Source organism: Pelodiscus sinensis, chromosome 7 (assembly GCF_049634645.1).
Source record: "Pelodiscus sinensis isolate JC-2024 chromosome 7, ASM4963464v1, whole genome shotgun sequence".
In the NCBI taxonomy this organism is placed as follows: domain Eukaryota; kingdom Metazoa; phylum Chordata; order Testudines; family Trionychidae; genus Pelodiscus; species Pelodiscus sinensis.
Window position 1 is genome coordinate 28,392,790 of NC_134717.1, and position 15,887 is coordinate 28,408,676.

The window sequence follows — 15,887 nt, forward strand, 5'->3', positions numbered from 1 at the left end:
GGAGATATATATAGGAAAGAGAGAGAGCGAGAGAGAGAGTGTCCAACCCTCCCAATGTTTGTTTATAATTAACATTTCATCATTTTATCAGCCCACATAAATAAGAGACTGACTAAACAAGATGTGACTATGCAGTGTGTAATGTCACATGTATAAAAAATGTTTTCTGGTCATATTTAGTTCAATAAACTTAAACATCAGCATTATTTGCAAAATCAGGCAAAAGATTTCCGAGATTTCTGTGTTGATAGTTCCACAGATGCAAAGATAACTACAGGCAGTCCCCGAGTTACACGGATCCGACTTATGTCGGATCCGCAGTTAAAAACGGGTTTGCTCCCCATCTCCCTGGTCTGCTGGTCTCCAGAGAGACGGGGAGCAAAGCTGCGGAGCACACTGGCAGCGGGACAGCCCAGACGCACCGCGGCTGTCCCGCTGCCGGCATCCTCAGAGGCTTTGCTCCCCGTCTCCCTGGTCTGCTGGATACCAGCAGACCAGGGAGACGGGGAGCAAAGCCATGGAGCACGCTGGCAGCGAGACAACCCAGACGCGCCACGGCTGTTCCGCTGCTGGCGTCCTCAGAGGCTTTGCTCCCCGTCTCCCTGGTCTGCTGGTCTCCAGCAGACCAGGGAGATGGGGAGCAAAGCCGAGGAGGACCCGGGCGGCGGGACCGCAGTGCGTCTCGGTCCGCCGCCCGCGTCTCCCTGGTATGTTGGGGGGGGGGGGCGCAGCTAGTACGCGCCCCCCCCCCAGCAGACCAGGCTTTTCTCCAGACGCCTGGGGCAGAGAAGCTGGGGCGCTGACAGTTGGTCCCGCAGCGCCGCTCTGGTCGCTACTGAACCAACCCGGCAGCACCCCAGCTGCTCTGCCCCAGGTCCTGATTCAGCAGCTGCTGGTCAGTTTCAGCAGCGGCTGAATCAGGACGCCTGGGGCAGAGCAGCTGGGGTGCTGCTGGGTTGGTCCAGTAGCGCCGAGGAGCGGCACTACTGGAGCAACCCAGCAGCAAACCCAGGTGCTCTGCCCCAGGCGTCCCCAAGTCAGCCGCTGCTGAAACTGACCAGCGCTGACTACAGGAAGCCCAAGGCAGAGTTGCTCTGCCCCGGGCTTCCTGGAATCAGCCGCTGATCAGTTTCAGCAGCAGCTGACTTGGGGACGCCTGGGGTTCTTAAGTTGAATCTGTATGTAAGTCGGAACTGGTGGTCAGTTTCAGCAGCAGCTGAATCTGGACGCCAGTTCGGACTTACATACAGATTCAACTTAAGAACAAACCTACAGTCCCTATCTTGTACGTAACCCGGGGACTGCCTGTACATTATAAAACATGAGTTACCTTTGACTGATAAAAGCCAGCCAAACTAGAGACAAAGATCAGCTGTTATATTGGACTATTACAGGATGCTTCAACTACTGTTTGTATTTAAATATATTAAACTTCATTTTGGTCTTGACTTATTCTTCTCCATGTTGCCCTCAATCCGTCTTATGCTCGTCTATGACACATACAATTTTTCATCAAATGTAACTTTCCCTTTCAATAAGTTCCTGCAATGAACCTAGATTATTTTTTCCTCCTTTTGGCCTGCATGCTTTAGGGATTTCATGCCACATTATTTAATACAAATAACTATCTACTGTGCAATATGGCATGAAAATTGGTATGAGTCCAATGTACACCAATTATTCTGCTGGAAATCCTTTTGGAAGAAAATTTAAAATAGTTTCAAAACTACTTCTTCAGGCACTTTTAAACACAACTATGGACATTGTTAGTACTTTTTATCAAAGTGCTAATTGACCATATTAATTTCTGCATAGCTGGCACAGATATGGAAGCTCCACTCTTCCAACAGTGGTTCACACTGTTTTGTTTTTTTTTAAATGAACGTGAAATAAGATATTGTGAAGCTGAAACATCTTACCCATTAGGAGTACTTCCAACTTTGTCACATATATCCATAATAAGACCCCAGTCCTCACTGGTATTGTATTCATTTGTGGCCTTTTCTACAAAGAAAAAGAAAGGACAGACTTTAGATTTATCATTTAGTGACTAGCTCCTGTTACAGGAGCACCTTTTATACATAATTACAAGGGTGATATTTTTCTAAAGTAACCAATGCTGACATTTACTGGTTTCTATAGCCCTGTTTGCAAGTTTAGGTAATATTTTATGATATACACAAGTCATTTTATTACACAGCAAGATTAAGTAGTACGATTAGCATTCATCAGAAACAAAAGTCAAAAGACTGTACTGGTTTCCGTGTCCTGAACCAGAGAATTTGCCAGACCTAGGGTTGCCAGGTGTCCAATTTTGAACTGGACAGTCCAGTATTTGAGCTTTCTGTTCAGGAAACAAATTGAGAAAATATAAATGAGAAAATATAAATGTCCAGTATTTTCTAAATAAGGTGTAATGTAGATTGTGATGTAATGTCAAGTGTATCCGGTATTTTTGTTGAAACCATCTGGCAACTCTATTTGGACCATAGAAGGTCAATATTGTCTAACAGCATTACCAACACTTCCACTGCTTACTGGGCTGTTAGAAGATATTTACAGACAAATTAGAGCTAAACAGCAGCACAGAACTCTGAAAGCCAGGACTGATGGCTATAAGCAAAATTTATAGGAATGTGGGAAACTTGGCCACACCCATGATAAGCAGACATCTGGCAAACTAAAATCATGCCGGACCATAGATATTGCTGGACCAGAGTACAAGACTACAGAGGTTCAACCTGTATTTCAAAGTTTAATGCTGTAAATTATTAACTATAGGGATGTAATAGTGTAGTTGATTAACTGATAAGCAAAAGCCTATAGGTTAATGCTATAGATTACACTCATTTCCCCCCCCCCCCCCATTCCTGCCAGTACATTTTCTAGCAGGCTGGCCAACACTCCAGCTCAGTCGTGGCTTGTGACGGGTCCGGGACCTACCCCTGCTGCAGCTCTGCATTCAAAGTGTATTAGAAACTGGGCAGGCAGGCAGCTCGGCTCATTACTGGCTCAAGCCAGGTCCAGGTCCTACCCCCGCTACAGCTCTGCATTCAAAGTGTATTAGGAACTGGGCAGGGAGACAGCCCGGCTCAGTTCCGGTTTGTGCTGGGTCCGGGAGCTCAGACTCACCCTAGACAGGGGCTGCTGCCTCTTTATCAGAGGTAGCAGCCCGTGGCTACAGGCAGCTCGTCCACAAGGGGAGCTGAATTTTAAACTGGCTCCCCTTGCAGACTAGCTCCCTCCTGGCACCCTCTGATACAGAGGCAGCAGCACAGAGTGGCAAGGGGCTCCTCAGGAATGAGACCGGAGTGCTGCTGGCTCTGCCCCCGAGGTCTACAAAATAGTCAACTAACTGATAAGTATTCATGAGGTTACTTGACTATTCAATTAACTGATATTTAACATCCTTAATATACTATGCTGCATAATTAGTTTAGTAGTTTCATGTTGAGGTCCTTTGTATTTAGATTTTTCTGAAGGTTAAGTCTATACATAGTTACACGTTTAGTAAATGAAGTTAAGAATCACCTTTTCTTTATAGTCTTTTTTTATTGTTTTCATAAACTAGCCTCTTCAACTGTCTTCTTAAAATACACACTTCAATGAGACTTCCTATGACAGTTCACCACTGTCAGGAATTGGTAAGAGGAAAAGACAAAGCAATAAACACAAACTACTCTTTTACAAAACTCATGGTTCCTCCTAAAGTGTTTCTGCTCATCCACCTTTTATTGTGTTCCACCCACTCCACCTCCCCCGGCAGCCTAACGTCATTTAGTTACGTACTTACAAATTCAACTGTAAGATCTCACAGTGGGACCATATCATTTTAATCACATAAGCAAACAAACAAATCATTTTCAAGAGACAAGTTTAAAAGTTTGTGTTGTCTTAAGATTTATTTTTAATATTGTTACAGTTTTAAAATAGCTTTCTAATGCTATTCAATATGGAAAAGCTAACACGCAGATTTATGCTTTGGGTTCCATCAAATACTCTTCATAAGCAGGCCTATCTTAATGATCATAATCTTTGTGGTACCTGGTTACAGTAAGAGAAACCACCAAATCCCCTTAAGTCTCTAAGGGTACGTCTACACTTGCTCCCTAGTTCGAACTAGGGATGCAAATGTAGCCAACTGAAATTGCTAATGAAGCGGAGATTTAAATATCCCGCACTTCATTAGCATAATCTCACCCACGTACTATTCCACTCGCCAGATGATCTGAAACAGGAAGTGCACTCCGGGATGCGTTAGTTCGAATCAAACTCCTTGGCTCAAACTAATGTTACTCCTCAAAAAATGAGTTACTCAAACGTTACTCCTCAAAGTCAAAGTGCATCTCCTCACTAGGCACTTGAGGTCAACATAGTACATCCCCGACAGTGTGGCTACCTTCAACTTTAACAGTAATACACTGTGAGTAGCCATCCCACAGTTACTGCCAACCATTTGTATTCTGGGTTAGGCTTCCAGTGCCTGATGGGACAAACACACTGCAGAAGCTGGTTCTAGGTGCATATTATCAGCCTCCCAATGATGCATTTACCTCCTCCCGCCCTGCACTTGAAAGGAACAGCAAATAATTTTTATGTTCCCCATCTTCCCTGGTTATCTGTGCAGATGCCATAGCATGGCAAATATGGACCCTGCTCAGCTACAAACTGCTGTGGCAAGCACTGCAAACACCTCACACATTATGCTGCCGTTTCTCCAGAGCCTAGCCAGGAGCTGCCGGAACAAGAAAGAATGTGAGGAGGCCACAAATACAGACATGAAGAAACCCATTAAGTGGAGCAATTGGCATGTGCTGGCAGTAGTTGATCCCATTGACACAGTGGAACGCTGATTCTGCTTCCACGAGACAAGCACAGATTGGAGGGACCACAGTTACGCAGCTATGGGATGATGATCCATGGCTGCAAACTTTCACATGCATAAGACCACTTTCACGGAGGTTTGTGAACTGCTTTCCCCCACTCTGAAGCACAGCAATACCAGAACGAGACCTGCTCTGACAACCCTGGCAACTGCCCTGTGGAAGCTTGCAATGCCAGACTCCTACTGGTCAGCTGGGAATCAATGTGGAGTGCGTAAATCTACAGGGGACTGCTGTGATCCAAGCAGCCGCGATCAATACCCTTCTAGTAGGAGGATAATGACTCTGGGAAAAGTACAAGTCTGGGAAAAGTGCAATACATAGTGGATAGTTTGACCGCAAGTGGGTTCTCTAACTGTGATGGGGCAATACTTAGAATACCTATCCCTATCTTGACACCACAGCACCTTGCCAAAGAGTATATAAACTGCAAGATGTACTTGATGGTGTTGCAGGTGCTGGTGGATCACAAGGGTTGTTTCACCAACATCAATGTAGGATGGCTGGGAAAGGTGCACAACATACACATTTTTAAGAAATTTGGTCTCTGCAGAAAGCTGCAAGATGGAACTTTCTTCCCGGATTTGAAAATTACCATTGGAGGTATTGAAATGCCAATATAGTTATGCTTGGACCTTGCTCCTGTGGCTCATGAAGCTGTACACATGCAGTCTGAACAGAGGTAAGCAACAGTCCAACTGCAGGCTGAGCAAGTGCAGAATGGTGGTAGAATGGGCCTTTGGTCATTTAAAAGGATGCTTTCACAGTTTACTGACTAGGATATACATCAGCAAAAGAAATATTCTCATTGCTGTGGCTGCTTTGCTGTGTGCTCCATAATATATGTGAAAGTAAGGGGGATAAGTTTCTGGTGGGATGGGGAGCTCGATGCAGATTACCTAGCTGCTAATTATGAGCAGCCATACAACAGCAGAATAAAGAGACCCAATTGAGGGGCACCGCGAATCAGAGACTTTGAAAACCAGTTTCATGAATGACCAGACGGCAATGTAAGTGTATGTCACGTATGTTGCTTTTAACCAGGTGCCCCTTGCATATGGGTTCTGGCTTGTAGACTGTTCCCCCCCCCCGACATATTTGACACAAACATTAAAGATCCTGTTCTGAAATTACACATTTTTACTTAGAAAACAGAGAACAGAACAGAAACAGAAAAGGAGTTCAAGGCATGATCTCAAAGGCAAGCGGTTTATTACAATATCCCAGTGGGAATGACAGCCCTCTGTTCCAGGAGACATCCCTACAAGTTGAGTGAAAGGCTGACTGTGACTAGCCCTCTACCCTCACATTCTAGAGTGCCTGGGGGAAGCAGTTATGAAACCCAGTGAGATGGGCAGGTGATTTATCATAGGGTGCAGGAGACTATGCTCCAAAGGCTTTTCCTGTGCCTCTCCCAGGTGCCTCGTCAGCTATGTTTGCTCCCCCATGAGCCTCAACATCTCATCCTGAGTCTTACACTTGCATTCCCTGCATGGTCTCCTCTCCTCCTGTTTGGAACACATGAGCTGTAACATTATTCTCCTTCATGTATTCAGTTATGCTCTGTCAGTGTAGGTGGACTGCATATGCTCATTAAACATTTCATCCTGTGTACTCTTTCATTCTGATCTGTGATAGCCAAAGTACTGGAGGATCTGGGGAAGTGGATAACAGTCACTGTTGCAGCTGCATTGGGGAAAAAAAACAAGGGTAGATTTTAGAGGAGATACACTGTAAAACACAGAAGGTTTACGCCTTTACAATGAATGAAGCACTATGCTGCACAAAAGGCATGTGTTATGTACAAGACCTAAGTTATCATTTTAAGCACCCGCTAGAGAGGAAGACAACACAGCACCGGGCAGCTGGACTTGGTTTAGTGGCAGACACAATAAGCAACAGTTTGGGGTTCTTGCTCTTTTGCTTCTGCTTTGAAAATATACGAGTGCTTGCAAAGTACAACAGTCATGTCATGGCTATCTAGGCATCTGCTTTTGCAAAAGGGGGTCCACATTTGCAAGGGGTCCTGCAAGAGGGAGGGTACAAGGTGGCTTTATAAGCGCATATGCAGCCAGTGTGTGTTTGCTCCACCCATGCAAAGGCAAGGAGGGACCTGTTCTCTGGGATAATCTCTATCATGTTTGAGGCTCTGACCTAGACTGACCATTTGCCTCCTTTGTTTTCTGTTATGCTTCCCTGAGCTCTTATTTTCACATGATACTCTTGGATGTTCCTGCTATATCCTTTTTTTTCCCCATCGTGACCTGTGAGATTTTGACAGACATCAGCGTTTCTTCTGCTGCTTCACAGTGATGCCTGCACAGATTCCTTTCCTCACAAAAACAAATCCAGTATTTCCTGCATGGTCCATGCTAGAGCTCCTTTACGACCTTGAGCATGCATGGTCAGGTGTGCTACAGGGCTCCCCACACTGGTCAAACAGGAAACAAAACTCAAATATTTCTAGGGCTTTTACTGTGTATCTGAAAGCAACAGAGTTGAAAATGCTAGCTAGAGCAAGCACATTGGAACACTGAAGAACACCTTCCAGAGTCCAAAAACATCGACTTCTACAACGCTGCATCTGCATTATCCCAAAGTTGACCGTGCAAGGTTGAACTGAAATCAACTTTAACTGCCCTTAAAGCTTGGTAACAAGGATGTGAATGACTAGTCGGCTGTCTGATAAGCAAATGCTTAACAGATAGTCAACACACTAGTTGAGTAGTCACTTGTCCCCACCCTTGCTGCCTCTATCAGAAAGAGGAAGCAAGGGAGGGAAGAGAACAGGGGGTGCTTCAAAGCGGCAGTGCCGTGCGGAGCCCAGAGTCTGCTGCTTTGAAACACTGTGCGCAGCCTGGTGCCAGCTGGGAGTCCCCAGCTGGCCCAGGTTGCATGTGGCATTACAAAGGGCTCTCCATGTGGCGCTGCCGCTTTCAAATGCTGTGTGGAGGCTGACACCTGGCTCCTCGCAGCATTTCAAAGCAGCAGTGCCACAGGGTGCAGCGCTGCCACTTTGAAATGCTGCGGGGAGCACAGGGCCAGCAGGGAACTACTTGAGTCCCCCACTGGTCCCGTGTTCCCCACACAGTGCTTTGGCCTTTGAAGTGTAGCAACAGCCCTGTAGCTGTTGCTACACTTCAAAGGCGGAGGCGCCCTTATCGACTATTCATTAGCCAGTTAATCAAAATTTTACATTCCTACTTGGCAGTTATGAAATAGACCTAACACAACTAACTTCAACCGAATCTGCTAGTGTGGACCAGGCGTGAGAAACATCCAACTCCTAAAATAGCACTTGGAGAGGTCTTTACACAAAACTGGAAACTGCAATTGCTTGAATTACGAAAGAAATAAATGAGTATTTAAATATTTACATAATTGAGCATGTGAATTTTTACATTCCTTGGCTATTGTGGCAATATGATTTGAGAGCATTAAATACTTCATGAAACTAAAGAATTAAACAACATTCACAGGGAGCTGAATTACTTGCACTGGAGCTGGGCAATAACTGTGCTTATGCCATTGCCAAAAAACTTTATTTCCAACTTGCAAGACATTTGTTATTCCACTCCTGGCTTCCCTTTAGTGGAGGCAGCCAGTCATGACAAATTATGTGATGGTTTTGTAATGCAGATTAGAACCTAATACCAATAAATACATCTTCACTTGTCATCTAAGGATTATATTTTGGAGGTCTCTAGAGATTAAACACTCGTACATAAAACTAGGCAGTTTTGCTGAGCCTCTTTCACAAATGCTAAGTAAATATATTATCACTGTACAATATATTTTCAGTAAAACTAAAAAGTTTAACTTCTTACTAATGGGTAATTTTACTTCATTTTGTGGCTATTTCTCAAAAGAGACTGAAATACAAATGGAGGAAGAAGTTTTCTACATGGTATGTTGCATTTTTTAATTAAAAGTTTGAGGTATAGCTGAGAGCTAACAAGCAGATGTGTTACATCAAAACTAAAAATGTTCTGGCTTAATGAGATATAATTTAATTCTGATATACAGGTAGTCCCCGGGTTACGTACAAGATAGGGACTGTAGGTTTGTTCTTAAGTTGAATCTGTATGTAGGTCGGAACTGGCGTCCAGATTCAGACACTGCTGAAACTGACCACCAGTTCTGACTTACATACAGAATCAACTTAAGAACCCCAGGCGTCCCCAAGTCAGCTGCTGCTGAAACTGATCAGCAGCTGATTCCAGGAAGCCCGGGGCAGAGCAACTCTGCCTGGGGCTTCCTGTAGTCAGCGCTGGTCAGTTTCAGCAGAAGCTGACTTGGGGACGCCTGGGGCAGAGCAGCTGGGGTGCTACTGGACCAACCCAGCAGCACCCCATCTGCTCTGCCCCAGACGTCCTGATTCAGCCACTGCTGAAACTGACCAGCAGCGGCTGAATCAGGACCTGGGGCAGAGCAGCTGGGGTGCTGCCGGGTTGGTCCAGTAGTGCCCACGGGCGCTGCAGGACCAATCGGCAGCGCCCCAGCTGCTCTGCCCCAGAGTCCAAAACAAAAGCCTGGTCTGCTGGGGGGGGGGGAGCACACTAGCTGCCCCCCCCCCCCCCAGCAGACCAGGGACACGGGGAGCAGAGCCGCAGCGGCAGCGGGGTGCCGCGCCTCTGAGGCTTTGCTCTGGCAAAGCCTCAGAGGCGAGGGACCCCGCCACGGCTGCGGCTTCAGTCTGGGTGCCTGTGGTCTGCTGGGGACGGTCCCCAGCAGACCACAGGCACCCGGACTGAAGCCGCAGCCGCGGGGGGTCCCGCGCCTCTGAGGCTTTGCCAGAGCAAAGCCTCAGAGGCGCGGGGAACCGCCGCTGCTGCTGCTCCAGTCTGGGTGCCTGTGGTCTGCTGGGGACGGTCCCCAGCAGACCACAGGCACCCGGACTGAAGCCGCAGCCGCGGGGGGGTCCCGCGCCTCTGAGGCTTTGCCAGAGCAAAGCCTCAGAGGCGCGGGGAACCGCCGCTGCTGCCGCTCCAGTCTGGGTGCCTGTGGTCTGCTGGGGACGGTCCCCAGCAGACCACAGGCACCCGGACTGAAGCCGCAGCCGCGGGGGGTCCCGCGCCTCTGAGGCTTTGCCAGAGCAAAGCCTCAGAGGCGCGGGGAACCGCCGCTGCTGCTGCTCCAGTCTGGGTGCCTGTGGTCTGCTGGGGACGGTCCCCAGCAGACCACAGGCACCCGGACTGAAGCCGCAGCCGCGGGGGGGTCCCGCGCCTCTGAGGCTTTGCCAGAGCAAAGCCTCAGAGGCGCGGGGAACCGCCGCTGCTGCCGCTCCAGTCTGGGTGCCTGTGGTCTGCTGGGGACGGTCCCCAGCAGACCACAGGCACCCGGACTGAAGCCGCAGCCGCGGGGGGTCCCGTGCCTCTGAGGCTTTGCCAGAGCAAAGCCTCAGAGGCGCGGGGAACCGCCTCTGCTGCCGCTTCAGTCAAAGCGACAGCAGCGGCGGTTCCCCGCGCCTCTGAGGCTTTGCTCTGGCAAAGCCTCAGAGGCGCGGGACCCCCCCGCGGCTGCGGCTTCAGTCCGGGTGCCTGTGGTCTGCTGGGGACCGTCCCCAGCAGACCACAGGCACCGGGTCTCAAGGGGCAGCAGCAGCGGTTCCCGCGCTTCTGAGGCTTTGCTCTGGCAAAGCCTCAGAAGCGCGGGAACCCGCCCGGTGCCCCTGGTCTGCTGGAGACGGTCTCCAGCAGACCAGGGGCACCGGAGCAGCTTACGAACGGGGCTTTCTCGCCCCGACTTCCGGGGCGAGAAAGCTCCGTTCGTAAGTGCGGATCCGACGTAAGTCGGATCCGCGTAAGTCGGGGACTGCCTGTACATTTAAAAAGGGTCTCAAATTTTATCAGGTACGCTCTCTTCTGGTGTTCACTGGCAATCTATTCTTTGTCAGATTTATTTAATTAAGGGTAGTGGTACTTTTTCAAGAAAATGAATCGTACTTTTTCAAGAAAATGAATGACTATTAGACACACTCTTATCCAATGGTGAAGTGGGATTTACTGAACATTGTTACTGTATGTTATACACAAGTGCTGCCTCAGCTGACTAATCATGAATTTAAAAACTCATTTAATCAAAAAATAACTTCCTTCTACCATGTTAGCTATTTCACCTACTTTCAGCGAATATCTCCAGATCTTTGACTATTTTACTCTTAAGAAGCATCAGTTGCTCTATGTAGCATATTTAAGAATAATTCTTCAGACGGCATTTGTATTTTACTTCAAACATATACATGAAAACAGGATCTTTAAAAAGTGTATATGTTCCAGAACCTCACTATTCATCACCTTGACACTCTGACACCAATCATTTCCACACCAATTCTGATATTAAATGATTAAGCCTACATAAAAGTTTATCTGTTTCTGCTGCTTTAAGAAAGAGATCCAGCTTTCACTTAAACATATCCAGGTTTACTATCTAAGGAAAGAAAAACAATACCCATGGCAAAATAAAATTCTGTTTAGTATGTTTTTCAAAGGTATTCCAAGAAACAGCAAAAAAACAAATTTCACAAGTATAAAGGATATCTAGAAAAAACAGATTAAAAAGGAAGATAGTCATATGTAGATTTGGATTACAGCAATAAAAATCATACAAAAGCAGCTATGTGCTATTGTAAAATATATATGCAGGTATTTTGGCATTTCTAACATTCTAACCCAGTGGTCTCCAACCTTTCTAACCACAAAATTGCTTTTTCAATTTAAGTGCAATTTAAGATCTACCTCAAACCCAAATACCCTTGCCCCACTTCCTTCCTGCCCCTTCTCTGAGGCCCTGCCTCTGCTCCACCCCTTCTCCAAGGTCTCATCCTGCTCACTCCATCCGCCTTCCCTCCCCATCCTCACTCACTTTCACCAGGCTGGGAAAGAGGGTTGGGGTTCAGGCTCTGGTCTTGGGCCAAGGCGTTTGAAATGTGGGAGGGGATCCAGGCTTAGCCCAGCGTAGGAGACTGGGGTCCAGGAGAGGTTGCAGGGTGCAAGCTCTGGGAAGTAGTTTTGGTGCAGAGGGACTCACGTCTGGGGCAGGAGGAAGTTCAAGGCTGGGACCGGAGTTCAGGAAGCAGACTCCAGTTAGGCACCATTTAATTGAGATGGCTTCCAGGTGGTGGAGCAGTGGGGTTAAGGCAGGCTTACTCCTTCCCTGGCCCTGCACCGCTCCTGAAAGCAGATGGCATGTACAGCAATGGCTCCATGTGCTGTCCCTCATCTACAGGCACTGAGCTCACAGCTTCTACTGGCCACGCACAGTTCCCCGTTACTTATCAATGGGAGCTGCAGGAGCCATGTCTGCAGGCAAGGACAGCATGTGGAGACCCCCTGCTCTGCCTCTCTCAGGGGCTGTAGGGACATGCCAGCCACTTCCAGGAGCAGCAATTACCATAGGGCAGTGGTCCCCAAACTTTCATGACTGCTGGGCACCCGGCGGAGGGGCTGCTCACGCGCCGCGCGTCCAGGGGCAGGACCATGCATGCGCCACGCACCCGGGGGCAGGGCCGCCCATGTGCCGCGTGCCCTGGACTGGTACCACGCATGCGCTGCGCGCCCTGGGCCGCCCGTGCGCCACACGCCAGGGGCCGGCACCACGCATGTGCCGTGCACCCGAGGCAGGGGCCGCCCATGCACTACGTGCCTGGGGCTGGCACCACGCATGTGCTGCGGGCACCACATTGGGGACCACTACCATAGGGATAATTACTCCAGCCATGACAGATTAGGCATTTTAGAACTCACTACACAAAAAATTAAATTTAAACACAAGAGAAAAATGAAAATAATGAAATGCACAGACCAGTCAAACACCAAAAATAACACTTTGCAAGCAGTAACAGAAGTAATAAGAACCCCTCATGTATGTGTTGTGTCAGAAGATGAGGATGAAGGAGAGTGTATGTTTGTGAGAATGACAGAGATACACACAGTGTGAGAGTGTGACAGATTTGCATTGCCAAGCTCCCTCCATCCCCTTTTCTCTGTATGGAAATAGGGTACAGAAGTGGGGGGCAGAGGGACACCTTGACATCAGCACCCCCTCCCTTCTCTCTCCCACACCCTGCACAGCAAACAGGAGGCTCCCGGGGGAGGGGGGGGAGCTCCAAGGCAGAGGGTAAGAGCAACATGACAGTGGGGGGGAGGGACAACTGAAGTGCCAGCACTTGATAGCTTCCTTGCCAAGTCAGTCAGGATCATCTGTCAGGCTCCAAGATCTACCTGCAGGTAGAGCCCGATCTACTGGTTGGTGATCACTGTTCTAACCTATGATTTAAAAGGGTAAATGTCCTGAAGGGAAAAATCTTTATTCTGGTAAGATTCACACTTCCATCAAGCTGTGTTTTCATGACAAGGATCTGCAGGAGTCAGCCCTATTATTTCTAAAGTCACCACTTTTTTGTCCTGGTTTACAAAACACATACAGAGCACCTAGATCACTTTTTAAAGAATGGCAAAATATTAATGCATTTGGCAATTCCAAGCTCTTAACTCTTCCTCACTATTCTAGACAAAATTGAGTCCCGCAAACCTTGACTCATGCAAATACACCACAGAGAGCCATTTTAAAAGTCCCCTTTGGCGTAAAGATGTTAAATTGCAGTTAATTGACTAGTCGAGTAATCAATGGAATTTCCATCAACTACTTGATAGGCACTTCCACATTCCTCCTTTGAAATGTACAAGAGCCCCTGCTTATCGGATAGTCTACTAGTCCTTAACATCCTTACTTTGGTGCAGACAAATAGACTTCATAAGGCCTTTTAAATAGAATGAATTGACTTCATGCACAGCTGGTTTGGCAGGTTTTTAAACCTTCACCTCAACCATATGTCAACAGCAATTCATAATAGGTTTTATAGGAAAGAAGAAAAAAAGGGAATATTTTTCATAAGCACACTAGTTAAAAAAAGTTAAAGTAAAAAATGGTTAGCATTTCTTTCATTCTGCTAGCTTAAATAGTAGAAGAGCATATAGAGCAGTTTTCATTAAAATATAGTGTAGAATATTTCAGAATTTACCGAAAAAACATGAATGTTGAATGCTATTTAAAATGTCCCCATAAAACAAATTTAAGTTTTAATGGGTTTTTATACCAAACTGGTAAGCTTTTGAATTGTTTCCCCCCTGCCATTACATTTACCTCTGATTAGTCTACGCTAAAAATTTAATGTTCAATAAGTCAGCGGTGGACCGTATTACCTAGCCCAGGCTCAAAAACTGGCTAAAAATTGCTGTGTAAATATTTGGGATCAGGCTGGAGCCCGAGCACTGGGACACCATACTCCATTTGCAAAGTCCTAGAGCTCAGGCTCCAGTACAAGTTCAAACCTCTGCACAGCAATTTTTCAGCCCGGAAACATAAGCCCTGTGATCCAGAGTCAGCTGATGCTGACCAGCTGTAGGCTTTTTATCCCTAGCTGGACACGCCCTCAGTGGCTCTTTCTAAATAGAACTACATGACCACTTTGTAACATGGGTAAATGTCATCAAATTCACTTCCACCAGACATTTTACTGTGAGACATTGAAACCAGGGTGAAAATCTGACCAATATTCTTCAATAGTGATTTCATCCGAGATCTCTGGAGATGGAAAAGCCAAATAAATGTGCCACTTAATGCCATTCAAACTTGCGTACATAGCTGCTTTCATATCAACTTGATCTTCTTCAAGGGCTCCCACTTAAGGTTACAGACTCACAGCCCCAAATGACAGCAAGAACACTTAAGTCTAGGGCAGTGCTTCTCAAAGTGGACAGCGGGCCTTGCAGCTTTATCTATGGGTCTGTAGCCAGAGAGCCTCACTGCTCCCCCATTGGCTCTGGTTCACTGTTTCCAGCCAAGGGCAAACTAGGGATGTTAAGTAGCAGTTTTAAGATAGCTCCCCCCAGTACCAATTCCTGCTCTACCACCTCCCACTGCCTCTGTGAGAGAAGGGAAGGAACTAGTGGAGTAGTGACTTGACTACTCGACCAGTAGTTTACATCCCCAAGGCAAACCGGAGCCAATGGGATCCATGAGGTTCTGTGGCTTCTGATCCTTAGATAAACAAAGCAGTGCAGGAAGCTAGAGGCTTTACCAAAGCAGGCCCACAGCTCACTGTGAGAAATACTGGACTAGGGGTTTAAAAGCTTGTAGCACCTCACTATGATTTCCCCAGCAAGTACAACTGAGGCCTACCACCAGTGGTCAACCTCCGTCCAGGGGCTACAAAAGTCCATGCCAGTTACCTAAAAGCTTTTACGAAGTCAAATTACATTTATCCTTGGAGAAAAAGTACTATGGAAAAAAAAAAAAGTGATACTACATACATGCAGCGTCACTTTTACATATTATCTGTGAAAGTCTAAAAGGGCATTAAGATTTTTGAAGCAACAAAATGTCCTAATTACACTTTTGCCATGGTATCTTTTCCTAAACTGTTGCCTGTGCATTAGGCATCTTCCTACTAAGGATGTAAGCGACTAATTGACTACCCGATAAGCAAAAGCTTATTGGACAGTCGACACACTAGTCACTTCCCCCCCTTTGCTGCCTCTATCACAAAGAACCAGTTCCCACCAGCTCCAGCTCTGTAGGAGGGGGCAGGAGTGCAGCAGCTGTGTTCCAACTTTGAAATGCACAAGAGCCCCACCCCGGGTTCTTGTACATTTCAAAGAGGAAGCCTGCATGGAGCCTTTGAAATGTACAAGAGTTCTCACTGGAGCTCTTGTACATTTCAATGCGGAAACACTGCAGGGAGCCTAGGGAGCTCAGAGTCCTTTGCTAGCCCCAGGCTCCATGTGGCACCACCTCTTTGAAATGTACAAGAGCCCCAGAGAGAGCTCTTGTGAACTGCAAAGACTGAAACACCGCGTGGAGCCCGGGGCCAGCAGGTAGTCCCCCACTCATCCCAGGCTCCACACGTCATTTCAATCTTTGAAAGGCAGAAAGTGCTAGTCCTTATTGACTAATGGAATAATCAATGGAAATCCCATCAACTAGTTGATTAGTTATTTAATA

At 47.0% G+C, this 15,887-nt stretch overlaps 1 protein-coding gene across 2 annotated transcripts in view; it reads right to left on the minus strand.

Annotated features, from left to right (window-relative positions):
- The window catches only part of STAM2 (signal transducing adaptor molecule 2), a 53,420-nt gene that overhangs the window by 36,208 nt on the left and 1,325 nt on the right, over positions 1 to 15,887 (minus strand). For both annotated transcript variants that reach the window (XM_075933405.1, XM_075933406.1), the window contains exon 2: positions 1,920 to 2,004. In XM_075933405.1, the coding sequence (XP_075789520.1) occupies positions 1,920 to 2,004 (85 nt within the window). The remainder of the gene's footprint in view (positions 1 to 1,919; positions 2,005 to 15,887) is intronic.